Below are 26,211 nucleotides of genomic sequence, written 5' to 3' on the forward strand. Positions count from 1 at the left end.
GGCGATTAGTACGGGTCTCCGCTCTCAACCATCTATCTGCACGGCGCTACATGTTTTAAGATTCATAGTCTGCTCATCGACCTTGACCAGTTGATGGTGTTCAAGGCAGGACTGGTCTTCCAATGAAGTAATAACAATAACGAGGCTAGACTGGATCAGGTAATTTGAAAAACTAATTAACAAAGGCACTGTGTATTTAAGGCCGGGGAAGCTACAAGACAGGACCATCCAAGACGAATGGCGCGAAGAGAAAATGCTCCGAACAGAAATATCTGTCCCGACCCGATTCTACGCGCAAGCGAACCCCTGAGACCAAAAAGCAACCGAGCGAGAGAGAGAGAGACCAATGCATTGTCGGTAGCGAGAGGCCCGCTGTCCAAACTTTGGGTTTACTCCTCATCACCCTCGCCTGCAACGGCCTCGGCCTCATCCTCCCCAGCGGCCTCGGGAGCGTCCGCAACGTCGGCCTTGGCCTTCTCGGTGCCATTGCCGACGACCTCGGCGGCGTCGTCGTCGTCTTCGGCACCACCGGCCTCTTCGTCGCCCTCGTCTTCGGGCTCTTCTTGCTCGTCCTCGCCCTCCTCCTCGGGCTCCTCCTCCTCCTCCTGTTCCTCGGCGGGCGCGGTCTTTGCTTTCTTCGCCGGAGGCGCTTTGTCTACGGGAAGACGCCGTGTCAGCAGTGTGGGGTGGCATCTCTTGCGAGAAGGTGGGTTGGGGGCACTTTACCTTCAGCGGGAGCCTCCTCGTCGTCCTCTTCCTGCTCCTCATCATCTTCATAATCCTCCTCGTCCTCCTCGTCGCTTACATATCTATTGGACAGTCAGGTCAGTGCCAGGGTCTGGCGAGATGGGGTTGCGAGGCCGCAAGATGTGTACGGTGATACGTCGCACAAATGCACGCCTGGCTAATACAACGCGCCCAAGAAGGCAGCCTCCGCACGACACCAAAGAGCCCAGTGTCAGGGTCTGGCGACAAGGCGCTGGCCGTCCTCGCCGTCTCGCGGGTCGATGCGCCAAGGGAACGACTCGAAGCCGCGGACGCGCCACGGTACAGGGCATTGCGCAAGTTCTCCCGAGGGTCTCGCGCATGACCAGGCTGACGGGGGCGCGGGGGCGAGGACGGCGCATCGCCTTGAGCTATGCGCTTGGGCGGCGCATATCTCGTCAGCGGCCCCACTGCATCGGCACCCGCTGTGCGCCGGCTGGGACGGAGGCGCAAGGCGCGCAGAGGCGCACAAGAGCTCTGATGACGAACACAGGGACTTACTCTTCTTCGGATTCCTCGTCGCCGGACGGGAGGCTGACGAGCTCTTCCTCCTCGCCAGCCTTTCTCTTGCGGGACGACATTGTGCAAGGATGGGTATGCAAAGATCCAATTGGATAAAACGGGGTCTTCGGAAGGACAACAAGGTGTCGGATCTGGTGTTAGAAAGATGGGACAGCAGTGGCAAGGAGAAAAAGAGGAAAGGAAAGGGGACGGGCGGACGGCTGAGAGGAAGGGGGCAGCTCGGGGGGGTGGTCGCGGTCTGTTGGTGTGGAGAGCTTGGAGCTACTACTGTGCTGCCCGCGCGGGAGGCCAGGACCAGAGTGAGGAGAGAGGGTGAGTGAGGAGGTAGGTACCTGGGCTGGTGTGGGAGCCCATGTGCGCCGGCCAGGCGCGGGCAGGGCAGCAGAGAGCTCTAACAGCAAACAGGCAGGCTGAAGGGGAGGGAGGGGGTGGGCGGACGGACGGGCATGAGGGCAGGAGAGACGAGCCAGAGCTTGGCCAGGACGGCTAGCCTGGGGCTGGTGGTGGACTGGACTGGCAGACAGGGCAGACTGGAGAGATGGCTGGCTGGGAACCTGGGTGGGAAGGGAGCGGGGGAGCTTCAAGCCGCCCAGACAGCCAGACAGAGAGGCTCAGCTTGGTGCAGCAAGCACTTGCTTGTTTGCTCAAGAGTCCTGCCCACACTTCCCCTCTCCCTCTCCCTCTCTCCCACCCCCCATCCCCCATCCCCCCCTCAGCATAGTACTGTGGTACTCGGGGCTGCAGCATCTGGCATGATGCGACCTGAGGAGCGTATTAGGCGGGCGGCCATGACGAAAGTGCGGAACTCAAGTACTCTGTACTTCCCCGGCCGAGGTCAATACCCCGCAGCTGCTCGAACCCGCGACCTCTGGGGAAGCCGGCTGCAACATCTGCCTGCAAGGGGAAACAGCAGCAGTCCCCGGTTCTCCTTGGTTGGGCGGGCAAGCGGGGTGGCTGGCACGAGGAAGCAGCGATCGCCGGTGCCGTAAGGTGGCCGGTGCGCCTAGCAGCTCGATAAGCGATGAGCGATAAGGCGTGCAGCTCGGACCTCCGCACATCACCAGGCGATGCCAGCCATCTGCCATGCCGCCATGCTGCCATGCTGCCATCCCATCCCCATCCCCCTCTCCTCATCAGCCCCCTCCCCAAGCTTCTCCACAGACTCTTGAGGCCCCAAGGACGTCCGTCGTCTGCGGTGGATGGATTCGAGGAGGCACGTGTTTGCTTCGATGAAGCCCGGCCAGAGCAAACGCCCCCTCCCTCACCATCCCTTGCCCGTCATCAATTGTGTCTGGCCCCCTTGGACGTGCTTCAAATCCTCCCCAGCTCCCATCGCCCCCTCGCCACTGGCAGGAGGCAGGAGGCAGGAGGCAGGGGCCAGGAGGCAGTAAGCGGCTCGTCCCCAGGGTTGACCCACCGGGCAGTGCCTTTCTGGCCCCCAACATCCCACGCATCCCACCCTTAATCCTGACGGAAAAGCCCAGCTGGCCTGCACCTGCAAGCGGCTGTTCTCGAATGCGTGTAAATAGGAGACGTCAAGACTCAACGCCGAGACTCAGGTCCTTCTACCGCTACCGGCGGTCTCATGACAAAGGCGGGGATGTCCGCGCTTTTCCAAAGAACCTTGGAACAAACGAAGGTGCTTGAAGACGAGTGACCATTGCAAATAAAAGGTAGCATCCGGGAACAAGAATGAAACGGGCCGAGCCCTGTAGATCAGGCGGTCCAGAGCAGACCGATCATCTGCAGCGCTGCGGGAGACGCGAACCCTGATGTACCGTACAGAACAGGCGCGACGATCAAGAAGAAAAAAGAAACCATGCCTTTTGCTTTTGCCGGCCTGCGAAGAAGCAGTCACGATAGGCACGGTCCGCCGGGTAGCTTCGACTTCGAAGCGGCGCCCTCGCCGCAGCCTCCCGTGTCTGTGCCACTATAATAATAAGTGCCCGCTGGTTGCACAAGCCATGGTAGGGGGGACTGATTCCCGCGCGCCAGTGGTGGGCACAAACAAGAGCAAAAAAAAGCAATTAAACCTGCGACCAGCACAGACAGCATCGTCAAAAGCGGAAGATCGTATGAATGAGGGCACCTGGGCGGAATTGAGGCGAGCTGGTGATCCTGGCAGACTGGGCGACAGGCCCTCCAAATGGTCGTCGGCAGGGTGGTGGCTAGAAATCAGCTTCGGGATAACCACGGTGGCGGCCAACTTTTATGACCTGTATGGTCGAGGTCCGAAAAAAAAAAAAGAGTTGGTAGCGTTGTCTCATATGCTTCAGGCTTGTCATCGGTCTCTATTTGGGCCGATCAGAAGAGCCAGCAGAGCACGACGGGGGTGAATCAAATAAGATGGCTGTGTGCTAAGTCAGAGACAATTGACCTGCAGCCCGCAGACCCGTCTTCGAAAAAATAGATTGACTGCATGCTCTCGGTACAGACCACCCGCTGGTGCTGAGATTGCCGAGACGAAGCAGAACCAGAATGGAAGCATTGGAAGCCTTCTCCAGTCTGCCAGTCAGAGCCAGATCAAAGCTTGTGGGGGGGACCCGACTGCTGGCGCAGCTGAGGGTGAGGGCGCCGTGGCTGAATGAGGAATGGTTCAGGCACAAGAGATGCTGGCGGGCCTGAACAGGCCTGGTGGCGTGGGAGGCCGCATGGGGGTTCCTTGCAGGCGGGTGCCGGCCGTTTGCAAAAAGGCCGGGTCGCAAAGACTTATTAGCAGCCGACCCGGTGATGACATGTGGATTAGCCTCCCGTATTGGCAGCCAAAATATGATAGGAGATATAGGAGAAGTGATGATGGCTGTGGCAGGCAGCCTGGCAACCTGGCAGCCTGGCAGCCCGGAAGTTGTGCTGAAAGGGGGAAATGGCCACGATGGCCCCCCGGCGTCCTGTTCTCGTGTTCCCCTGTGTGCCCCGTCTGCTGCTCGGCTCGACTCGCCCTCTCGAGGCCGTAGTTGGCGTCGTCCTCGGTGGCTCACCAGGTTTGTTGAGCCACGGGGCGTCCATCATGAGATTATGCGTGCCGTGCCTGCCTACAAACAGGCAGACAGGGAACCCGCGGGCCGGCGGGACTCGGGGATCAGACTCAGACTCGGGCTCACAGAGTCTTTTCACTGTCAAATTGAAACGTTCGCTGATGATGTGGGGACGGGCCAGGGTGAAGTGGGCACACCGCGGCGGGAGTGAGGTCATACACAGTAGCAACACATGCTGAGAACCTGAGGCGTGCTGTCATGTCAGTCAACTCGTCGGCTGAAGTGAGCGCTCAGGGCTGTCCAGACATCCAGGCATGATCCCCTGCCGTGTGCTGGGCGCGACGCGCGTGAAGCCAGGAAGCCAGGAAGCCAGCAAGTCAGGAAGCGCACGTCTGGAGGATCCCGCCGGTCGTACATCGCAATCTCTGGGCCCCTTTGACCACACCGAGGCCATCACTCGTCCATCTGCCGTCAGTCACAGCCCGGGAGGACATCCTATAAGCCGCTGTCCTGGTGGCCAAAGCCACGAGCCACAAGCCACGAGCCACGAGCCACGGAACGGAACGGCCTGGACGGACAACGGGCCTGTTCTGTGCGATCGAGAGAGCGTGCGTGCGTGCATTGGTGTGTGTCACCAGCTTAGGATCGACGATCCGAAGCCAATTCGACGCTGGGCACAATTTGGCCGGGGGCGTCAGGGCGTTTTGGCTTCTGGCGCAAGGTCTGAGCGAGGTGTGCAATTATACGACAGTACGGCGGGACGTGGCCAGCGCGGGCGACGGACGCGGCGATGAGGGGACGGAAGCAGAAACGCCAATTTGCTTTTTTTCGCTAGCGGTGGACGAAGAGAGCTTGGGGTGTGGAACCAGGGGGGACCCTCGTCCAACGGCCGAGCCATGGTCTGCTAGCTGCTGGCCTGGCCTGCCTGGGAGGAGGTGTTGGGGGAGGGGGGCCGCCTTGGAAGGAAAGAAAAAAAAAAGAGGTCAAATGTACGGAGTACTGGGCCTCCTTCCCGCTCCTCCTCCTTCTCCTCCTCCTCCTCCTGCGTTGGGGGCTGGACTGTGGCTCCTCAAGTTTACTGTACTGTACTGTGGTAGAACCTTGGAAGCTGGCTTGGGAGCATGGGGGGACCTCTGCAAAGCAAGTCTGGCAAAGCAAGCCTGGCAAGCCTGGTAAGGTGCTTGGCTGCCCCAAAATCAGAACTGCAATTGCCATTTGCCAATTCCAATTTGATCGATGCCCGTCAGTAAGACTCGGACATGGGGCTTACCTTACCACCTGTACGGAGCACCAGCCAACCAACGTACTACAGCACATGTAACCCCGTCGCATTTGGCACTGACATTCAATCAGAGCACAGCGTTGCCTGCACATCCCCACCCTGATCCTGCTCCTGATCCTGTTGACCCTGCAGTGGCGCCGTCCTGTGCAGTGCATCAGCTGCAGGCCCCGAGGATATGCATGCATGATGTAGTGTAGAACCAGTCAGACAGTACTGTGGTATAACTGCTCTTCCACCAGACTGCAGGAATGTTCGGTAGCAAACAACCGTGCTGAAGTTGACGTATCATTGGGACATCTTTTTTTTTGTTCGTCACGCCCGTCCTGCACAAGGTGGGTACCTCGTACATGTACCTGCCTGGCCTGCCTACCTGCCTCCCACGCCTTGCCTTGGCCCAATATCGAAGGAGGAGCCGGGTCTAATTAAAACCACCTCCCCCGCCAGGTACAAGCAAGGCGGCCCCGACCCAAAAGAGATACCACAGCAGACGTTCTTAGTCTCCGTCCTCGCATCACCTCGACTCGAGGTCGTCTCGCCGCCCTCGACACTCGCCCGTCCCTGTCCGCCATGCCCAGACCGCGCCGCCAACTCAACTCTGGAGGCTCAACCACGCGCGGGACGACTGAGGAGAAGACGGGCAGCGGCAGCCAACAATGGCCAGCCCAGGAGGTGCAGGACCGGGGGGGTCAGGGTCTCTGATTAACAAGATGGCGGTGGATCTCGGCAGTCTCAACCGAGAGAAGACGAGCACCTGGTCCCAACCACGCGAGAGTGCTGCGGAAATCGCAGTACCGCCCGAACATTTTCACCTCAGCCCGCCTCCTCCTCGAGACAGGGGCGCCGAAACCCACCACCAGGCTGAGGCAGTCGGGCGGGCCTTGGAAGCCTTCCAGAATATTCACATGTCTCCTGCCCTGGCCCATCACCACCATGCGCAATCAGACCCGGGCCGCGTAGCTCTGCCGGTGCCAATGCCAATGCCAATGCCAAACCCAGATCATCATGACCAGGTGCAGAGGCCCTCGCCGAGGGACCTCCGTCTCGACTCGGCGCTGCCACCGCTGCCACCCCAACAACAACAACACCAACAACAACACCAACAACAACACCACCACTACCACCAACAACATCAGCAACAACAACAACAGCCTCGGCTGCAGCAGCGGCAGCGGCAGGGTTCACTACCCGCCTCGGTCTCGCAGTACTCGCCTCTGCATCATCATCACCACCACCACCACAACCAACACCAGACCCAGGCTCACCTTGAACATCGGCCGAGTCACTCCCAACCACAATCTCTGCCCGCACTGTCCCCGCGACAAGACCAATTCACCTTGTCGCCGCCCAACCCACTCCCGCACCCGCTCCCGCACCCACACCAGCACTGGGTCCCAGCTTCACCACGGCAGCGCCGGGTCCTCCCTCACACGGACCCTCATTTTATTTCCCAAGACCCAAAATACACGACGACGCCAGCACAACCGCAGCCCGACCTGTCCTCCTCGTCATTCTCTCCTGCGAGGGCTCAACTTCCACTCTTACAAACACGATACCCTCCCGACACCCACGCGCCTTTCACCCCCCTCCGAGGTCATCCCATCTACGGCCGCCTCGATCAGGACGCCGCCTCCCCTAGTCGAGACACCCTCGAGGCTCCGTGCATCCCAAGCCACCGGCCGGGACACCTACCCGCCAACGCCGTCACCACCCGCCGCCAACGGTCGCTTCCAAACACCCCCATCACCCCCATCTCTCCAGGCTACCCGGGTCCTCGATGGGATTCCCTGCCCGTGCGGCGTCAGAATAGCCTGGGGCAACACACCAGTGCAGGTCTTGCAACGACTACAGACGCGCCTGTAGCCTCCGACTCGGGCATCCCTCCTTCTCCCATCCGCTCTCCCCAGTCGGCCACCTTTCAGGCGTGCCTGTACTCACATCCTCAGATCCCTGAGGACCAAGCCTTGGACTTGAACTTGGACCGGACCGAGACAAATCGACATGAGCACGCAGCCGCGGTGACGCCCGGCTCGCCTACAAATATGTACAGGCCGGAGAGTAGGCAGTCTGGAGAGACTGCCTACAGCGTTGCAACTGACACTTACAACTTCTCACGGCCGAGAAAGCCTAGTCTGGGGAGCCCGAACCGTCCCGACTTCCCAACACCCCTGTACCTCCGACCTGGAACAGCCAATACCTCAAACTCGGACTCCGCCCGTCTCGAGTCAAGGCCCATGGCATCCAACTACATACCCTACAGTGCAGGGCCAAGGCCTGTCCGACAACCCTCGGTCGCTTCCAACATGTCTGCCAGCACCTTTGCATCCGCCGCGCCAAGTCTTTACAATAAACCTTCCTATGATCGCTTTGGTGCTGCACCTCGCAACGTGTCTCAGAATTCCGCCACAGGTAATTACATGGGCCTCCCCCACGCGGTCCGGCCGCGGTCTCCACCACGAAACGGCTCAGGCCCCTGGGCCCAGCACCCGTACCTAGACGAGGATGAGATGCGTTCCAGCATGCGGAGTCAGCTTACGACGTCCACAGCCCAGGATACCCTGTTCACGGAACCCGAGAGGTCTAGTGTCCAGACCAAAACAAGTTCCATCTTCAGCATGGGCAACAGAAATAGGAACTCTCCCTTCTTCGGTCCCCATTCACCAAGCATCGAAATCCGGGAAAGCCTCAGCGTGGATGATGTGATGGGATTGTACGAGCAGGGCTTCTACGACAGCGATATGGACGTCTTTCAGCGAAAGCCGAGCGTCGGCACCGATGTACCAGTCGTGCGGCTCACCCCGGGAGGAATGGACGACCAGGACGAATCCAGGCCGGGATCGGCAGTCTCACATAACAGCGAGGCCGCGAGCCGCCTGATCGAGGCCATGAACCGCCCTGGCTCCATCGCCATCCCAGGCCGAAGCTTCCCCCTGAACGCCGATGGGGCTGTTCGTCTCCGGGACACCAACGCCTTCTTCCGCAAGAGTCTCGCCTCGTCCTTGCCCAAAGACATGAGGCTGAGTTATATCAACGCGGAGCAGAAGGAAACCGGCATTGTGGACTTTGAGAAGCAAGACGATGACGCGGAAACTTTCGAGGCGGATAGCGTGCGGCATAGCAGACATGATTCGGGCAAAGAGGTTGGGCCCCACGACGAGTACCTTTCGATTGATGCGCTCGAGAAGGCGGACTCGACTCTTCCGACTACAGACAGCACGGCGACACTTGCTGACAAGGAGCTTCTTTCCCCTATGTCGCCGACTTTTCCCGAGCCAAAGATCGACGTCATGCCTGCTCCACCACAGCCCGTGCAGGGAGCCATGCAGCCAGAGGACCTGGACCCAGATGCTAATGATCGCTACGGATTCCGGAAATCAAACCAGTATGTCACGCGCGAGCAGTACGACGACTGGAACGGGCAATATTCCGAGTACCTCGCGAGGAGGCGGAGGAAGTGGGAGGCTTTCCTCAATGAGAATGGACTGATGACCGATCACCCCAATCGTTTCCCTCAGCACTCCGCCAAAGCGAAGAGGTTTATCAGGAAGGGCATACCGCCAGAATGGAGGGGTGCAGCATGGTTCTACTACGCTGGCGGCCCCAAGATTCTGGCAAACAACCGAGGCGTTTACGACAACTTGGTCAAGCAGGCGCAGAACGGGGAGTTGAAGGAAGTATGTCGGGACGACATCGAGCGGGATCTGTATCGGACATTCCCGGACAATGTGCGTTTTAGGCGTTCGGCACCGTCGACGGGTCTTGCACCGGGCCAGGCGTCGCAGTCACCATCGCCAGGTAGCACTCCAGTACACAGCCGCAACAACTCCACGCAGTCTGCGAATCCCACACCCAAGGCCCCAGGCTCTGAGCCTGCGATCATCGAGAGCCTTCGCCGCGTCCTATCAGCCTTCGCCATCTTCAATCCTAGCATCGGATACTGCCAGTCCTTGAACTTCCTCGGTGGTATGCTCCTACTGTTTGTGGATTCGGAGGAACAAGCTTTCTGGTTGCTCAACATCATCACGAGGGTATACCTCCCAGGGACGCACGAAATGAACCTAGAGGGCTCCAAAGTCGACTTGAGCGTGCTTATGAATGAGCTGGAAACTGTGCTGCCCAATGTTTGGTCCAAGATCTCCGACGACGGCTCTGGAACCACCAAGAAGAAGTCTAGGCGCGCTCGATATCACAAGAGCAATGCATCAGTCAGCGGCGACAACCTCCCACCTGTCACTCTCGCGTTGACGGCATGGTTCATGTCGTGCTACATAGGTACCCTTCCAATCGAGACGACACTGCGCGTGTGGGATGTATTTTTCTACGAGGGATCCAAGACCCTGTTCCGGGTTGCGCTCGCCATTTTCAAGGCTGGAGAGAATGAGATCAAGTCGATCAGTGACCCTATGGAGGTCTTTGCCGTGGTCCAGAGTCTCCCGCGCAAGATGATTGACGCAAACCACTTCATGGACATCTGCTTCAAGAAGCGGTCGGGTTTGAACCACCTCACCAGCGATGCCATCGACCAGCAGCGGACGGAACGAAAGGAGAAATTACAGATCCAGCGCAAGGAGGCCGTGGCTGCTGCGGAGGCGGCCCCCGGAATCGCGACCGCCGCAACGATAGCGGTGTCCAGGACTCGCAACGCAGACATGCTGAGCGTCACATCGGGCGACAGCAGCAGTGTGCGGAGGAAACACACCCTCTTCGGACGCAGGCACAAGGAGCGCAGTCTCGAGGTCTAGGAGCCCGGATTCTGGCGACGTCCTTCGATGCCCTCGCTCCGGGACCCACCCGACGGTGGTGGTGTCATGAGTTAGTGGGCGCAAGGGCGTCCTCTTCGATTCATTGTATTAATTTTAATGGTGTCGACTGATCTCCGGGTTGAGATCTACCCTCCTGGATACTACCTTACGGGAAGGGAGGACGCGTCGGCACGGGTAGGGAACGACGAACTTCACCTGGTGGTGAACATGAACGATAGCGTTGGAGGCAACATTTTGCAGAAGGGAATGAGGGGAACAGAGATTCTTTTGCCGTGCCAACTTTGTGGACGGCCAAGCACGCATCAGCAGGCGGCGAACAAAAATTTTCTGGCAACGCATTGGGCTGGACGGTAAAGCATCGGCGTTAATTGCTCTCAATGTTCCATCACTTTCTTGATTTACCTCCTTTTTCTTCTCTTTGTTTCGGGCTGAACTGGACAAACACAACTGGTCTTTTCCTTTCTAACGACATTATTATATTTGCTTCTCTTCTGTTTGTTTTCTCAGCAGCAATACCTGTGCTTGTTTTCCGATGTTGTACAGATAGATATCTCGAAGATGTTTTCCTTTGGTTTGCATTGACCGGCATATGGGGCGCAAAGACAGACCCCAGGGTTCTGAAGACTGGGCGGGAAAAGAAGAATTCTGAAGAGAGCACGGAGCGGTTACCCGCGTCTTGGCAGAGAAGAGAGGAATCAGAAGACATATGCGTCTGCTGCGCATTCCAACAGGAACCAATGTGCCTTCTATGATGTCAGCCATGGTGATTCCACGTCTTGTTGAAGTGTGTGCAGTCGGAACACTGTGCTCCGACCATTTTACTCCATTCCCTGGTAGCAGATTGAGGTAAAGAACTGTAGTTCGTCATTAATTCATTACAAAGACGGGCCTATGGTATGGTAATAGAGATGTCAGAGGACTCCACGGCCATGCCAAACCCACAACCGGAACGCCGTCCACTACCCATGACCCCCCGAAATGCAAATGAGCGCCGCTGCCATGAAGCACCAGCCTATCGCTAGGCTGTTGTGCCCGTGCCCGTGCCCGCGGCGCTTGGTATGTTAAGGGATGTAAGAACGCTTCCTGCTCGACCTCCGGCGGCAGTTCGCACAAAAACACCGCTGTGGCCTCTAGTCGAGACCGTGTCAACACCTGGAGGGACCCGCCGAGTGAGCCTGAGGGGGTAGGGGGATGCAGTGTGGTTATTCCTCAAGCGCCCGCTTCCCCGCCGCTCTCTTCTTCCTCGGGCCTGCCATCATCGCGCCTTGCCTCCGGCCGAGGAGGGGGAATCCCGAGAAGACTGGACCTCGCCTGCGGCCGAGGGGGGGGCCTCCCGACAGGAATGGACCGTACCTATGGCCCAGCGGAGGGGGGCGCGGCGGCGGCCGGGGCGGCGTCGAACCTGGGCGTGCCCTTAGCATAGCGGCCGACGTACTCGCGCGCGGTCTTGTCGAACTGGGCGCGCTGGGACCTGTACTCGTCTGCGATGCGGGGCTCGAGGGGGTCGTCCGGGTTGGGCTCGACGAGGAGGTTCCGGACGGCCTCGAGGACGGCGGCGAGCTTGGAGGCGGGCTTCCAGTTCTCGGGCTTGAGCTGGGGGATGCAGATGTTGCCGGCGTCGTCGTTGGTGACGTTCGGGTGGTAGATGCGGGTCGCGAAGGTGACGAGGGGCGCCTTGAAGGGGTACTCCTGCGGCAGCTGGACGACGAGGCCGAACTGGCCCGCGCTGTAGACCGTGTTGGGCGGGCCCTGCAGGGTGACGTGCCAGCGGTGGATGTTGGACTCGGACGGGAGGGTGACTGTCATGCCCGCCGGGGGGTTCTGGGTGCATTCGCCGAGCTCCTGGTGGGAGTGGGAAGGCGTGGTCAGTTTATCTCACCTGGGCTGGGGGGGCTGTGGGGGTGGTTGTTGGTGTCGGGGGTGTGCACGAACCTTGGCGACGCGTTTGTTCGACATGTTGACGGAGGTTGTGCTGTTGCTGGAGTGTCGGGTGTGAATGTACGGAGTGTATCAGTACTCGAATGTGTTGCTTCTTGGGAGTCTCCCTTGGGAAAGGGTTGGTTGATAAGTGGCTGGTGGGCAAGAGAACTGAGCGAATGGGGAGCAGTGTGGGATGGATATGGTGTGCTGTTTTCGTTGGTGGACGGTAAAGGTTTAAATAAGAAGTGGAAAGTTTGCTTGTTGGCGTTGGTGTTGTTGTCGGTGTTGCAAGGTGAATCAGGCTGCAGGAGAGACAGGAAGGCAGCAGTGACGATGGATCCAGAGTTGTGACCAAATCAGGTGGGGCTCCCAGCTACTGACCCCGGCCCGACGAGCTTCAAAGTGGGGCAGCTCCAAAGAGGTTCACGCTCGCTCGGGTTCTGGGTCCCCTTGTACCCTTGTACCCTTGTACCCTTGTGCTCTTGTACCACCATAGAGCTGGCATATCCAACCTCACCATACCCAGGACTACCCAAGGCCCGCAAGGCTTTCCCTAACCAGGAACATACAGATGCTCACAGCGACGGAAGGATGTATCTGCCATGATACGTGGTTGGGGACTCGCCCTGGTGAACGGCACTGAAAGGCAGCACCGGGCAGGCACAGCGACCCGTCGATGGAGCTCGGGATGAAGCCGTGGTGCGGCACCTTCATCGGCCACAGCCTAGTCCAGGTCTTGTCAGATATCTTGAACATTGACCACCTCGACCTGGTCAAGGATTCCCATTGGGGCTGCTGAAGTTGCTCTCCCCGGCCAGCCTCTATGGCAGCCCGTCTGCCATGCCGAACATGGCGCCGCGTCCACCCAGCCTCCAGGTCCGCCAGGCCCAGCGAGCAAACGATCCCGCGCACGCGTCCGGACGTTGCGTGTGGGAACGGCGGAAGGGGTGTTCTCTGCCGGTCAGAGTGGTAACTTTCATGGTCTTTAGGCTTGGAGAAAGCGATATCTCGTTGTTGCCCTCCTACGTGTGGGTGAAGGACCGGCCGCCCTGAGGGGTCTGATGAATGCCTCGCCGTTATTGGACGTGACTGTCCCCGTCGAGCGGCCACCACGAATCGCCCATGCCTAGGTCCAGCACCACGAAGCCTGGGCTGCCGTCCGCTGTCTTTTTGACGGCTGACCCCAAAGTGAAGGGGGAAGGTCCACCTCCTCGCGCGTAGCAGACGAAGAGACGACCATCTGATAAGACTATGAGACTGCGTGGCCGGCACTGTTCAAAGCAGTAGTGGGACTCCTCGATCTCTGGCCCACGTTCCCCATTGTCACGTCCAAGGATGCCGTCGGCAAAGACAATGCTGGCCGCCAGAGGGACGGCTTCGAGGAGTATGGTGACCCTCATTCTGACCGGCTGCTGATAGGCTTCGATCACGCAGCTGAGAGGACATGATAGAGATTGTAGGTGAATTTGAAGTCATGATATGACAAGTTGACGCGCATCTTCGTAATCGAGTAATATGCTTCTGAGTGCTGACGTCGCAGCGGCACAAAGCTATGCATCATGAAGTGGACTGACGGCGTGAGGGTTTCAACGATGACTGGAACAGAAGGGATTCGAGTTGGCATAAGAAAGTGTATGCTCGCGGGTTAATAAGATCGCTTGTTGAGCGGTCGAGCTGATTTTCCAGGCATATGTGGCAATCAGCAGAATGTAAATATTCTCTTCAGCGTACCAAATTCTGACGAGTTTTTTCTGCTATAGCTGGCTGTTGATCATCCTAGAAATAATGACTCAAGTAGTGGTTTCGTTTTTAATCCCTATATATATAAAATATACATAACACCTTTATATAGTAGTAAACACTTAAAACCTAGTATTTAAAGAAATATAATATTAATAATAATAGAAAAAGAATATAATATATAGATATATAGCTAAACTTTATACTATATAAATAAGACTAAAAGGTATTACTCGTAATAATATTATATTAGAATTATTAATATAAATAACTTAAAAGTTAATTTATTATAATATTAAAGTTAAAACTAATAAAATAGTTATATAATAAAATTATAATAGTTTTAAAATAGCCTTTATAAGAAGAAGAATCCTATAATATAAGATTTAATAAACTAACTCTTTTTATTAATATACTTATTATATAACTATTTAGATCTATTTTTATTAAATAAACTAAATATACTATAATCCTTATTTTAAGTATATAGTTAATAGAATAATAATATTATAATAATAAACTTATTTAAGAAAGCCTTTTTATATAAATTTTATAAAAAAATTAAAACCCTTTTAAAAAGTTAAGTAGAGTTTATTTACTATATATTAAATAAACATTATATAAGGAAAGTAAAAGTCTAGGTATTTAAGAACTAAATCTTCCTCCTTTAGGTATACTACTTTATTATTAAGGATTTATCTACTTCTATACAATATATAAGGAATATAGTAAAAGAGGGAGCTCTATAAAGGAAGCTAGTAACTCTACTATATATAAATAAATTTAAGGGTATATATTGAGTAATTATTAACTTTATATTTAAGGTACAAGCTAATAGCTAGTCTAAAAGCTAAGAAGATAATGAAAAATAATAACTTAAATGTTGACATGGTTCCGTTCTTGGTCCGTATACACCCTGAAGGCATATAACCCCTTCACCTAGTAGTGAACGCTCAAGACCAATCGGTATAATGAACGCATCTCTTAAAGGCGTACCAATGCTCGGAAATGAGAGTGAGACTGACATATTAATATAGTTTGCAACTCAGATCTTGCGTTTCTAGCCCGTGACTAGGCAACTAGGCAATAAGCTTCCAATACATAAAGCATTCACCTTGAATTAGCAGGCAATTATCCTTTTCCTTCTATTACAACACAGATACTTGAGCTTGACGAGCGACACACTATTTTTTCACATCGACATTCAAGACCAATTCGGAGCTCAAGTGGTGCTTGGCGGGGTCCGAATGGCGTGCTGGTGAGTTCAAAGATTTGGGCCTTCGGCCGTGTCGGAGTCTGACTGGGCCCGCATCCTTCCAGAGAGGCAACACAATAATACCCACGAGGTGAAAGCCGCGTGTTCCGACTCTAAACCTTTCATCAGCATGAGAGTAAACATCAAAACTGTTGCGGTTGGATGACATTGATATTTCACCCAATGGCTGTGAGATGGTGTGCTCCATAACTCTGATTGCGTGTTCGCATCTCCGCACTCCTTCACTCGTTCCGGCAGTGGAGGTCGACGCGTCTGGGAGGGACCGGCGTGCGGGTTGCCAATTGTACACTAGCTTCTGACAATTGACACACATTCGTGCCCGTTATCATTGGTGGTCGATGCGGGCAGAGTAGTAGGTGGATGCCCATGTGCAGTTGAAAAGGACCCGGTCCACCCTTTGGAGAGCAACATGGTTGTAAGAGCATTAGTGATAAGCCGTATGACGTGATTTGATTGTAGGCCGAGCCAGTTGAAAGTCATATTTCTTCGTCGTGGCGGCATCTTCGACTTTTCTTTGACTTTTCCCACATCGCTCCATAACTAGCTTCTCCTGGAGAAACATCACTTTCTACAGGCCCAGACTTTGCACGCTTCAGCTTCAGTCTCAACTCGTAGTTATTCAGAGAATATACTACATCGATTACACAAGATGCCTGGAAGAATCATTGAGAGGTATGAACAGGTCCCCGTGACCAAGGAAGACCGTGAGTAAGCTCCTGCAGAATTATGACTTGTAGTCATGGAAGGTCACCACTTGTCTAGCGATGCTAACCATAACAGTGGACTGGGCGGAGTTGGTTACTATCGATCTGAGCAAGTTCGACACGCCCGGCGGCAAACAGGAGCTCGTCAAGGAGCTGGAGTATGCTGTCACTAAAGTTGGTGAGCTTGAAACCAGTCCTACACCTCCAGCTACGCGGCCACTAAATGCTAACTGGTTTCCAGGCTTTTTCTATGTCAAGAACTTCAATATCACGCAAGAAGAAGTCGACAGGCAATTTGCCCTTGGCCGAGAATTCTACAATCTCCCGCTGGAGGAGAAGCTGAGGTACCACAACAGCGACGATCTTGTCCGAGGTGAATATAACGGATACCGGCCTGCTGGCCACAGAATGTAAGATTTCGTGACCCTCAAGGTGGCCTTGTGAAATGCTAACCGCATGATACAAGCCTTGGCAATGGAATCAAGGACAATGTTCAAGTTTACAATATTCCGAAATTTGACGGATTTCACGAGCGCAAACAGCCACCGGTCCTTGAGGAGAACATTAGAGAGATCGAGGCATTTTCACGGGTAGGTGATGAAACAGTCCTCCTGTATCTAATTGAAGGGCCAAGTGCTTCTAACGCTGTCACTACAGAAATGCCACGAGGAAGTTGTTATGAAGCTCCTGAAACTCTTTGCGATCTTGCTAGAGCTCCCCGATGAGGATCAGCTGGTTCACGAGCACCAGTACGATATCAAAGGAGAGGACCACCGTAAGCAACTTCTGGACACAGTTCTTACCCCTTCAGGAACAAACATACCACGTTCTCAGTCTACACAACAAAGATTTCGGGGCTGCATACTTGAAGAGAGGCCTATTCTTGGCTTCATCAGTACAAAGCTACTCCTTAAACTGTTTGATTGCTGACTTGCTGTGCTATAGTGCGATACATGCACTACGCTGCCCGCTCGCAGGAGGAAAACAAGAAGGTCGGCGAACTGTATTCGCCTGGGCATACCGACCTTGGCAGCATCACGCTGCTTTTCAGACAGCCTGTGTGTGGCCTGCAAATCCTCAACAACGAGGGTCAATGGAAATGGGTCCGGCCTGTGGATGGGACTATCACCATCAACACATGCGATGCGCTGACCGCTTTGACGGGAGGGCTCATCAAGTCATCCATTCATCGCGTGCACGCTCCGCCGCAGGACCAGGCACACGTCGACCGCCTCGGTGTCCTATATTTTGCCCGGCCCAACAATCATGTTATTCTGGATCCGCTCCAGAACAGCCCGCTGCTGGCACGCCTGGGAAAGACCTCAAACGTCTTCACTGAGCTGGGGAAGCATCTCACTACTGAAGAGTGGGTCAAGATCCGCCAGACCCAGCAGCAGAGGAAGACGCCTGGGGCCAAGATAACCGAGGATGGAAAGTACGAACACAAGCCTGAGGACTTGCAGATCCTGCCTGGGCTTCATGCTACAGTTCATAACTAGTTCAAGACTGTGAGGAGAGGGGCGTGGATAATGGTATCGAAAGCACTCGGGAGCGGTTGGGCGAAACGCTTCGCCTTTGATACCAGGTTTAGGTCGTTTATCTGTATTGTTCCAGTTCTTCCATTAAGCCGGAACAACAGTTAGTGCCCTAGAAGGCAACGTGATCGCCTAAAATGTCACTGCGAGATCATTTTTGGACCTTCCACCAGCAGCTGCCAGCCAAGCCAGCCTCAGGCTCGCGACCCAGTGTTGGCGGCATTGTCGGAAACAGGCTGTTTCATGCATGGCCGCATCAATTGCCAGCCCAAAATAAAAACCACCATCTGATCCTTGGACTTCGACGACCCTGAGACTCGGTCGGTCACCACCAGTGGACGGTGTCCTAGATGCCCATAGCTCGTGCGGGATCGTTCTTTGCGATCCAGGACGACATGCTCTGGACCTCTGGTGATGAAGTCAAGTACAATAGCACCGATGGACTCGGTGTTCACCCATAGGGAATTCTCCCATGACAGGTCAGGAAGTTGTCTCATAAGAGCTTATCCTGTAGGAAGTTACCATGCGGCGGAAGCGCACCTAGGTAAGGGATAATAGAGCATAGCTCGTTGTGTAGGAACAGCGCTGAGTTGCAAGAAACAGTAAGATCAAGTGCATCTCGTTGTGGTGAGTCTCTAGTTTTCATCAGATGGTATTCTAGAACAAACTCGGATCCCGTATCAAATCCCACTGGCCCGGTTCGGAGATAGGTCGTCGCACTAAAAGGCTGCAGAAGCGCACCTTTTCTTCGGCGAACGCAATAGGGCTAGCCTGGATACCTAAGCATATCCGCCTATTCAAATGTTGACTATTGTCAGATGCCCGTTGCTTGATTGTAAAAGTCCACACAATCTCATTTCCAACACAACAAATTTGCAACTCAACCACCATTCTTTGCCTCTTCTTTAACGTCAAAATGTCACTTCCCACCGGCGCAACGTCGTTCTCACTCAAGCCTGTCGTCCCAGCTGACTTCCCCGCCATGGCAGAAATGTGCGGCCTCGCTTTCGAGGACGACAGACACACAATGCTGAAGGCTGCCCACCCAACAAGGCCCTACAACCACGCAGCTGGAATGGGTGGAGCTTTTGAGTATTGGATCAGCCGTCCAGCCGGAAGCCTAGAATTGACCAAGGCAGTCGACGATGCAACAGGGGAGATTTTAGGGTTTGTGTGCTGGGGCATGAGCCTTGACGAGGTTGTCCCGAACACAGACCCAACCAAGTCAGAACAAACCATCGCGACAGGGCAGGGTCAGAGAGGTGCAGGGACCAACCTCGAAAAGCCGAAATTAGTTGTTTCTGCAGACGACATTCTGAAGCCAGATTCGGACCTTGACGCTCTAGGACAGCTCAAGGAGTTCACATCGTCCCACATAGCGGCCTTCCAGGGGCGATTCAAGGATACGAGGTGTATGTACGTGATAACGATTACCGTGCATCCAAAATACCAAGGTCGCGGCGTCGGCCCTGCTCTTATCAAGAAAGGCACGGATCGCGCTGATTCCGAGGGTGTGTTATGCTGGGTCCACTCCAGCGAGGCTGGTGTTCATACATATCAGAAGTGCGGGTTCGAGCCGGACAGCACGCTGGAGATCGATTTGGACAGCTGGGCGCAGAAAATGGACATCAATGCACCGGTGGGAGACGACAGGTGGGGGACATATACTTTTAGATACATGATCAGGCAGCCAAAGGTCACTTAAAAGAGGCGAGCGGCTCCTTGAACTGGTACCTTGAGATTAATTGTATCTACAGCCGCTAAACCCATGAAGCGTCTTTAAAGAATCCGGGTAACATGACCATAATCTACACCGTCTGTGTATCTCTGTGTTCGTCACCACTTACAACCGCTTGAGTATTGGTGTTAGAGACAGCCCTACCAGCCCAGCCAGCCCCTTCACGAGACCTCCTCTCCTTGTGTAGCGATTTACGAGTGAAAAGGCTCCAGAAGTAAGCTCCATTGACTACTTCGTGGTCCCCTTCTTTCCTAACCCAGACGTTGCCAAGAAAAGTTGTCAAAATTGTGCAGAGCCACACAAACGGAATGACGGAAACATACGCCCATGTCACGCCGTCTTTCGGGTTCACCTCGTTCCTATTGTTGAATACGGTGCTCATAGTCGTCAAGGCAATCATTCCGCCAAACGGCACAGCAAAAGAAAACAAGGAGGTGATGGCTGCTGTACTCGCTGGAAAGTAGGCTAGCCCATGCATCGATGCTGGACTGAGACGGACACCAACGCCATAACCGGTGAGTGCCATCATGCCATAGATGGTGTTGGTCTGCCCGGCAGATATAGCCCAAGCCAGGACTGTGATGCCCACAGAGGATGAGATGGTACCCAGAAGCAGTGGGTGAAGAGTTTGACGGGGCCAGATATTCACACAAAACATCGCGGAGTATGCACCAGCTGCCAGGTGAGGGATGTCAGTGAGAGCGCCGTGAATATAGGACCGAGTGGGGAGGGAGACTGCTCACATCCGAGTCCAGGAAGAAAGTACAACAAGGAGAGCCCAGCCTCACTGGAACTGTGGCCCTCGACAAGTGAGAAGTACAGATCCATAAAGTACATCACAGAAAACATAGCCACCCCGATGTCGAAGTTCACGAAGAACAATAGGCAGATATCCCGCTTGGCAAGCAGCTCCCAGGGCATCATGGCCCTCTGCTTGGGGAACACCCGGGACATGAGATGCGGCGAAGCCATAGAGTACTCGTAAAATACCCACGCAACGCTGAGCACGGCACCAATGACAAGTGGCGCAACGACGGCCGCCGACCCCCAACCGTACGTGCCGCCAGCCCACGTGAACGCCAGGATGAGCAGGCCGAGGCCGAAGAGAAAGAGCAACTGGCCGACGTGATCGAGAGTCATCAGCCTGGCGCCGAGTCTTGCCCGCCAGGCCACCACCGCATGGTCCCGCCCGCTCTCACCGTCCAGCCCAGCGATGGGCTGCGGGCCAAGCAGCTCGCGGCGCAGGACCACGGCGACCAGCACGATTGCGAGGACGCCGACGGGGAGGTTGATGGCGAAGCACCATCTCCAGCTCGCGCGCGTCAGGTACCCGCCTATCACGGGGCCGATGCTGAAGCCAAGGCCGGAGAAGAGGGCAAACAGCGTCCAGTTGACGGCGTAGTCGGCTAGCGAGACCTTGTCGGCCAGGATAACACGCACGCTGATGTTGACACCTGCAGCGCCGACGCCCTGGATCGCGCGCCCAAGGAGAAGGACACCGAAGGCATCTGTTGGCGCCCCTGTGCATATTGCTGAACCTATAATCATGAGGATGATAGTCGTTTGGATCGTTGCGTGCCGGCCGAAGATGTCGGCTATCTGGGCCCAAAAGGGCAGGAAGGCGGCTGAGGTGAGGTTGAATACGGATATTATCCAGTTGAGCTGGGAGAGCTGGTCTATAGAGGTAGTGATGAGTTTATGTCAGTTTGCAGATCGTTGATGGAAAGTCGTAGCGCGAGAATCACGGCGGTAGTCACGCTGGTAGAATGTACTCACTGAAGTCAGACGCTATGAATGGCAGAGCAGAAGCAATGATAGTTGTGTCCAGGCTCTGCAGGGTGAAAGGTGCGAAAAGGCCGATGACTATCTTCCATCGGTACACTCTCTTGCGGCGCTGTTCCGCCTTCTCCTCCGGGGTGGCCTCCGGTTTCTCCGACTTGGCCACGGCCTTGGCACTTGGCACGGCCGCCGGGGTGCCGTTTTGGATGGCATTTGCCGGCGGTTCGAGACTCTGAGATGATTTTTTGGTTTTTCCAAGTTGTTCTGTTGCTTCCGTGTGTGCTTGCACAGGGAGTTCTACCGTGTTGGTCGGGGGCGATCCCAGTGGCTCCTCATCGCGCGCTTGTTGGCGTTGCTGGTGCTTGTTGCGCGCCCAACGATATGCGAGGATCATGTTGCCTGGTATTTACTAGTACTTGTATAAGAAGACGAGATTTTGCTCAAAAGATTTGTTCAAGTCCCCAGGATCTGAGCACTGTGTCTGAGCGCTGATATCGAGAAGACTGGGTACAATCTTTTGGTGTTTGGCTCACCAGCGCTCGAGACTGATGGGACGCAGCAGGCGTCTTTAAGTAAGGAATCATCATCACATTTTCTAATGAACCAGAACGCCATATTGGGTCGAGGCAGCCTTGGATAGGTCACGGCTTGGGCGTGGAATGAGGCGCATTCGCAAAGGAGCAAATGACACACCTGAGCCACGAGATAGCCAGTGGCCTCTCGTGGTATAAATCCCATTTGGGATAAGCGCGGCGTCCTCGCCAGTGGGCCATCGTGGTTCCCGTCAGCTTTGTGCCATGTCACGGTGCGTAGTTTACCCGACAGCTTGCAGTGGGACAGTCAGCCGCAGTCGCACTTGTACGCTTCTGGCTTGATGCCGCGAGACGGCCTGGTCTGCCCCAGGCACTTGGGTTCCATCACCGCTTTATGCATCCGAATGCACGGCTCTGCATCCGAGTCGGAGTGGCGCAGCAAATGGTCAACAGACCGCGTAGGACTCTAGTAACGAATGTTTACTCGCTGTATAACACTTCATTGAGTAGCAATGTCTGGCGCTTCGAGTAATACTGCTGGGCTTTTCTGGTACTATGTACAGGGAGGAGTGCATAAGCGTAGGCAGTGCTTTTAGTAATATGAGTGAAAAGAACTCCGCTTAGACAGGTAACTTGGGTAACTACACACGCCCTTTCCTGTGCTGTGGGGTGTAGCGCATTTCTGCTGCAAATTTGGAGGCCGAGTACAACCCGAAGGATTCCAGGGGGCAGCATCACTTCGCTTGTCACAGATAGCAGCACTCCACCTGAACCCCTCTTCTCGACGGATGTCCGCGGCCATTCTTCGACAAGCAGCAACAGAACAACCAACCTCGTTATCGAACCTTGACTAAACGTCACCAAGGCACCCTGACACGATTCACCCAATTGACCACGTGCACACACCGGGCTCAACAAGATGTCATCATACCTAGGCCTCCCAACCCCCCTGATCCGGCCCGTCGCCGCCCTGGCCGGATGGACATTCGTCATGGAAGCTTGGATGTATGCCACCCGCATCCCGGCCGTAAGCAAGTACGGCGTTTCTACTGACCCGGACAAGGTACGCTCTCGTCTCCAAATACAGCTCGTGCGAGCTGCTTATAAGATTACTATCTCAATAATTTCCTTGCGGTCTTTACGGTACTAATTCTCTGGTTTAAATCAAGTGCAAGGAGGAACTGAACACCAAGATCCCGGTTCATATTCGTCAGATTGCGGATAACTTCAACCACTTGCACGAGCAGCCGACTACCTTTTTCGCGGTGGCATTGGCCCTGACCATCGTCGGTGACAACCACAAGTATACCAAGTACGCTGCCTGGGGCTACGTCGGCATCAGGGTCGTCCATTCGCTCTTCCAGTCCCTGGTGAACAAAGTCATGGTCCGCTTGCCCATCTTCATCACGAGCTCGGTCGTACTGGCTGGCTTGACTGGACGTCTTGCGCAGCTGGTCTTTTAGGCGTGCAGGAGTGGCTACTCCCGAGGTCGTGGGGTCGGGATCGCTACTCGGTCAGGCCGAGAGGCGGGCGGCTCTTCTTTTGATGTATGGAAATGCCGTTGTCATGTCAGCCGGTACTGCTTGCGGCATCTGTTACTGGTATCAAAGGGGCAGTCATGCTAATGACACGATCTTATGCTTTCCGGAACACGGGCTCGTGGAAAAAACTGGGGTAATAATGGCCCGCACTTGTGGAATCTAAAGCAAACAAGCTTATTTAAACAACCATGCACAGCCGTCGTGAACGGCTACTGTGAAACCTGAACGACTGCCCGATGTTTCTCGGATCTTGACGAACCGTAGAACCCGTCGGACGGGATTCCGATCGATGTGTCCAAGATCTCGGGCTGCCACTACGCCTCAAATGCTGGCCGTCCCAGCGCAGGACAGCGCGGTGCTTGCACACCACGCCACTTCATCCCAGCCCGGTCATTATATGCGGCGATATTCGGCGGTTCGCTACTCTCCCAGCCGCACAAGGCGAAATGCGCACGACATATTGGCAACGTAGGAGCCCACGTGGGCTGGTCGGTTGTGTACTCGTTACACGCTTGTCACGCGGAACCGCCAGGCTCGACGCCACCAACCTGGGCCGCGGGTCCCAATGATATCGTCGATGTAACGCTCGGGTCTGAGTTGTTCCTCGCCTCGGTCGAGGTGCGTCTGTGGCGTCTGTAGCGCTGCGTAGCCCCCGCGTTTGGGTGCTCCGGCTCGACGAGCCGATGGTGCGTATGCATTATACTAATACCTAGTACGGAGTAGGTAATGAGATATCCACAACATCGAATCCATGTGTCAGTGCGTGCCTTACACAATGTCCCATTCCAGAGATAGGAACCCCCCCCCGGGCCCGCTTCTGCCAGGGGATCGTCGCGCGCGCACTTGGCAAGCTAATGGTCGACAGGGTCCAGCAGGCCTGGCAAGTTGACCCCTCAACCGAAGCCCAGGTATCTCAAATGCACGGACGCTGATGCCACCTGTACGTTTCAAGTCCCCCGATGATGAGATGATCGTGGTGCACTAATCGGCGAGTGCCCTCGACCAGCCTGTCAGTTCAGCGAGCAAGGTGGCTGTCCCGTACCAGATTCGTCCGTTATGGCCGATGCTACTCCATTGAGTTTCATGTTCCTGATATCATCTGATATCTCGGGCTCTGGCCGGCTGGCACCGATTCGATTCTGGATTGCTACCTTGGATCGCCATCTTGAATCCCGGATGCGACAAGGGTCCATCAGAGCTATGATCAGGTATTGTCAAAGTTGGCCACCCGCTAGACAGGCAGTGTAATATACATCATGGTTCGGCTAGGCTTCCTGGAAAACCAGTCGTGCCCTACTCCCTTTGTCCGAAGACAATAATTGCATTTCTATATATATAGACAAGACATTCTCGGCGAGACTTCCAGGCTCCCAACGGCATATATCGGCAGTTGGATAAGGTTTTATGGAAGAATATGGATATGCGCACAATCTGTTGCCGTGAGTCGTCCACGGGAGGCTCCGTGTCAGGCCAGAAAGCCTTCCAGCCGGCGACAGTCTGTGGCCAACATCAGCTAGCTGCCCTTGCAGAGAGAGACCCAGTTTCAAGCATTGGCAATGCACTGCTTCTCAGTACATGAGATGCAGGCGATGCAGTCACCTGGACCATGTCGTGACACGGCCCTCTTCCAAGTTCGAGACGTTATCTGGTTCTGAGAGATCCACAGTCGCACGCAGCCGCACGGACGAGGTTCATCACCCGTGTGACATCGGCCCGGTGTGGGCGGTTAAGGTTGTAACATAAGTCAGGTCTTACATAGAAACCTTATTCACCAATGTGGTAGGTGCACCCTCAAAAATCTTTTTTCCCTTGTTTTTCTGCGCGGATTTCCGAGCGGGATGAGATATGGATGGATTCCCAAGCTATTCCGTACTGGGTGGAGTTAGGCGCCACTGGCATAGGTATTGGCAACTAGGCTTGCGCACGGGCTGTCATACATTCCGGGTGACCATTTGCATCCGGGGCCAGAAGAGGAGCTGGCGATGCTTTCCGGCCGCGACCTCAGGAGGCGATATAAGCTCGACGGTGTTGCTAATTCGGATCCTAACAAGTCGAACATGTGGGGGAACAACGAAGGTTGCTCATGATGGCACAGACACTGCATTATGGGGTTGACAGTTCCATGAGCAACAATTGAAACGAGATCTTGCAGCACCTGAAGGGTTTCGAGGGTGTCAGATCCTGGGAGGCAGAAACCTTGTGGCTCTCCAGACCAATGTCAAGCATGACTCCCAAGGTGGCTTGTTGCCTTGGCCGTCCTGGCAACAGGACCCCAGTTAGGAGGACACCTGACCTGGTACCCGGCTTTCGTTCGGATCGAGTCTGTTATGTTGAAGTCAAAGCTATCGACCCCTACAGGTATCGACTCCACTCGATTGCATCGTGAACATTCCTGACAGGGGAGCCTCACTTAACGACAGGTACTAGCTTCTTGGCCCTTGTGTTTCGGCGGTCAGCTCAGTCCCTGGATGGTTTTCCTCCTTTAGTCAAGCCACTAGGGGAACGTGCCGAGCTCGCCGTTGAGGTACTGGAGCGGCTCATTTGGCTTTTGATCTCCCGACTTGACAGCATTGACGGCTCCGGGATGGAGTGGGTCAAGATAGCCTTGATGTTGTTGACTCCACTCGGGAGCAGGGGGGGACCATTCCAGTAGTAGTGTAGATCTTGACCGTCTCACATAACGACAGATGGCCATAGCTCAAGGAATTGTACGGTGAGACCCCCCTAGGCCGCCTAGAAAGTCAAGTGGCGATGGAGGGGGAGGCCTGGGAGGGAGGTGTGCGTTATCCAGTCAGGATGGCTCACTAGCAAGCGTTGCTCGGAGAATATTTCTTAGTCTCACAAATCCTGTGATCTGCACTTCATCTTTAGCCATCTGAGCACTTGCATGCTAAACGCAACCATGGGATAACATGACCGTATCGGATGCCTCCCCCCCGTAACGGGAACGACCCCAGCTTATATGCTGCAGACCCTCGTAACATTTGCTGTATTCGGACGATTGCTAATCATTTCGGTAGAATTTCAGAAAACCGGTGGCTTGCCCACAGCAGATGGGCTGGGTGGGCATGTAAAGAAAACAACGTACTCTGATACTTCCAGGCTCGACGCTGCCGATGAGATCGTAAATACTCTTCAGCA

At 54.9% G+C, this 26,211-nt stretch overlaps 7 protein-coding genes across 7 annotated transcripts; 4 read left to right on the plus strand and 3 right to left on the minus strand.

Moving 5' to 3' along the window:
- Positions 1-389: 389 nt before the first annotated feature.
- KVR01_009239 (uncharacterized protein) lies at positions 390-1,346 on the minus strand (the record flags this gene model as incomplete). The annotated part of the gene is made up of 3 exons (XM_044782127.1): positions 390-655; positions 727-809; positions 1,267-1,346. The coding sequence occupies 3 exons, from the start codon at positions 1,344-1,346 to the stop codon at positions 390-392; spliced, it is 429 nt and encodes a 142-aa protein (XP_044641741.1).
- A 4,488-nt stretch (positions 1,347-5,834) lies between these two features.
- KVR01_009134 (uncharacterized protein) lies at positions 5,835-12,535 on the minus strand. Its single transcript, XM_044794424.1, has 2 exons — positions 12,237-12,535; positions 5,835-12,146 (listed from the first exon to the last, which is right to left on the minus strand). The coding sequence occupies exons 1-2, from the start codon at positions 12,258-12,260 to the stop codon at positions 11,658-11,660; spliced, it is 513 nt and encodes a 170-aa protein (XP_044641636.1). The 5' UTR covers positions 12,261-12,535; the 3' UTR covers positions 5,835-11,657.
- KVR01_009341 (uncharacterized protein) lies at positions 6,198-10,283 on the plus strand (the record flags this gene model as incomplete). Its single annotated transcript, XM_044792548.1, has 1 exon — positions 6,198-10,283. The coding sequence occupies one exon, from the start codon at positions 6,198-6,200 to the stop codon at positions 10,281-10,283; it is 4,086 nt and encodes a 1,361-aa protein (XP_044641843.1).
- Positions 12,536-15,889: 3,354 nt separating the features above from the next.
- Positions 15,890-17,443, plus strand: KVR01_009525 (uncharacterized protein; the record flags this gene model as incomplete). Its single annotated transcript, XM_044786981.1, has 6 exons — positions 15,890-15,944; positions 16,021-16,122; positions 16,186-16,354; positions 16,411-16,534; positions 16,602-16,719; positions 16,890-17,443. The coding sequence occupies 6 exons, from the start codon at positions 15,890-15,892 to the stop codon at positions 17,441-17,443; spliced, it is 1,122 nt and encodes a 373-aa protein (XP_044642027.1).
- Positions 17,444-18,395: 952 nt separating this feature from the next.
- KVR01_009117 (uncharacterized protein) lies at positions 18,396-19,184 on the plus strand (the record flags this gene model as incomplete). Its single annotated transcript, XM_044785382.1, has 1 exon — positions 18,396-19,184. One exon carries the CDS (start codon positions 18,396-18,398, stop codon positions 19,182-19,184), a length of 789 nt encoding a protein of 262 aa, XP_044641619.1.
- A 14-nt stretch (positions 19,185-19,198) lies between these two features.
- Positions 19,199-21,606, minus strand: KVR01_009211 (uncharacterized protein). Its single transcript, XM_044782167.1, has 3 exons — positions 20,994-21,606; positions 19,961-20,893; positions 19,199-19,892 (listed from the first exon to the last, which is right to left on the minus strand). The coding sequence occupies exons 1-3, from the start codon at positions 21,388-21,390 to the stop codon at positions 19,288-19,290; spliced, it is 1,935 nt and encodes a 644-aa protein (XP_044641713.1). The 5' UTR covers positions 21,391-21,606; the 3' UTR covers positions 19,199-19,287.
- A 480-nt stretch (positions 21,607-22,086) lies between these two features.
- Positions 22,087-23,256, plus strand: KVR01_009368 (uncharacterized protein). Its single transcript, XM_044782243.1, has 2 exons — positions 22,087-22,592; positions 22,699-23,256. Exons 1-2 carry the CDS (start codon positions 22,449-22,451, stop codon positions 22,990-22,992), a joined length of 438 nt encoding a protein of 145 aa, XP_044641870.1. The 5' UTR covers positions 22,087-22,448; the 3' UTR covers positions 22,993-23,256.
- Positions 23,257-26,211: the final 2,955 nt, after the last annotated feature.

The sequence above is a fragment of the Diaporthe batatas genome (genome assembly GCF_019321695.1).
Source record: "Diaporthe batatas strain CRI 302-4 chromosome Unknown Contig00011, whole genome shotgun sequence".
Lineage (NCBI taxonomy): Eukaryota > Fungi > Ascomycota > Sordariomycetes > Diaporthales > Diaporthaceae > Diaporthe > Diaporthe batatas.

Excerpts from the sequence above, each read along its gene's own strand:
- KVR01_009134 (XM_044794424.1), bottom strand. The coding sequence starts at position 12,260 with ATGTCGAACAAACGCGTCGCCAAG. Across the intron at positions 12,147-12,236 it reads CGAACAAACGCGTCGCCAAG|GAGCTCGGCGAATGCACCCA; the intron begins GTTCGTGCACAC and ends CACTCCCACCAG.
- KVR01_009211 (XM_044782167.1), bottom strand. The coding sequence starts at position 21,390 with ATGATCCTCGCATATCGTTGGGCGCGCAACAAGCACCAGCAACGCCAA. Across the intron at positions 20,894-20,993 it reads ATTCATAGCGTCTGACTTCA|ACCAGCTCTCCCAGCTCAAC; the intron begins GTGAGTACATTC and ends CTACCTCTATAG. Across the intron at positions 19,893-19,960 it reads CTTTCTTCCTGGACTCGGAT|CTGGTGCATACTCCGCGATG; the intron begins GTGAGCAGTCTC and ends CTCACCTGGCAG.
- KVR01_009368 (XM_044782243.1), top strand. The coding sequence starts at position 22,449 with ATGTCATCATACCTAGGCCTCCCAACCCCCCTGATCCGGCCCGTCGCC. Across the intron at positions 22,593-22,698 it reads TTTCTACTGACCCGGACAAG|TGCAAGGAGGAACTGAACAC; the intron begins GTACGCTCTCGT and ends GTTTAAATCAAG.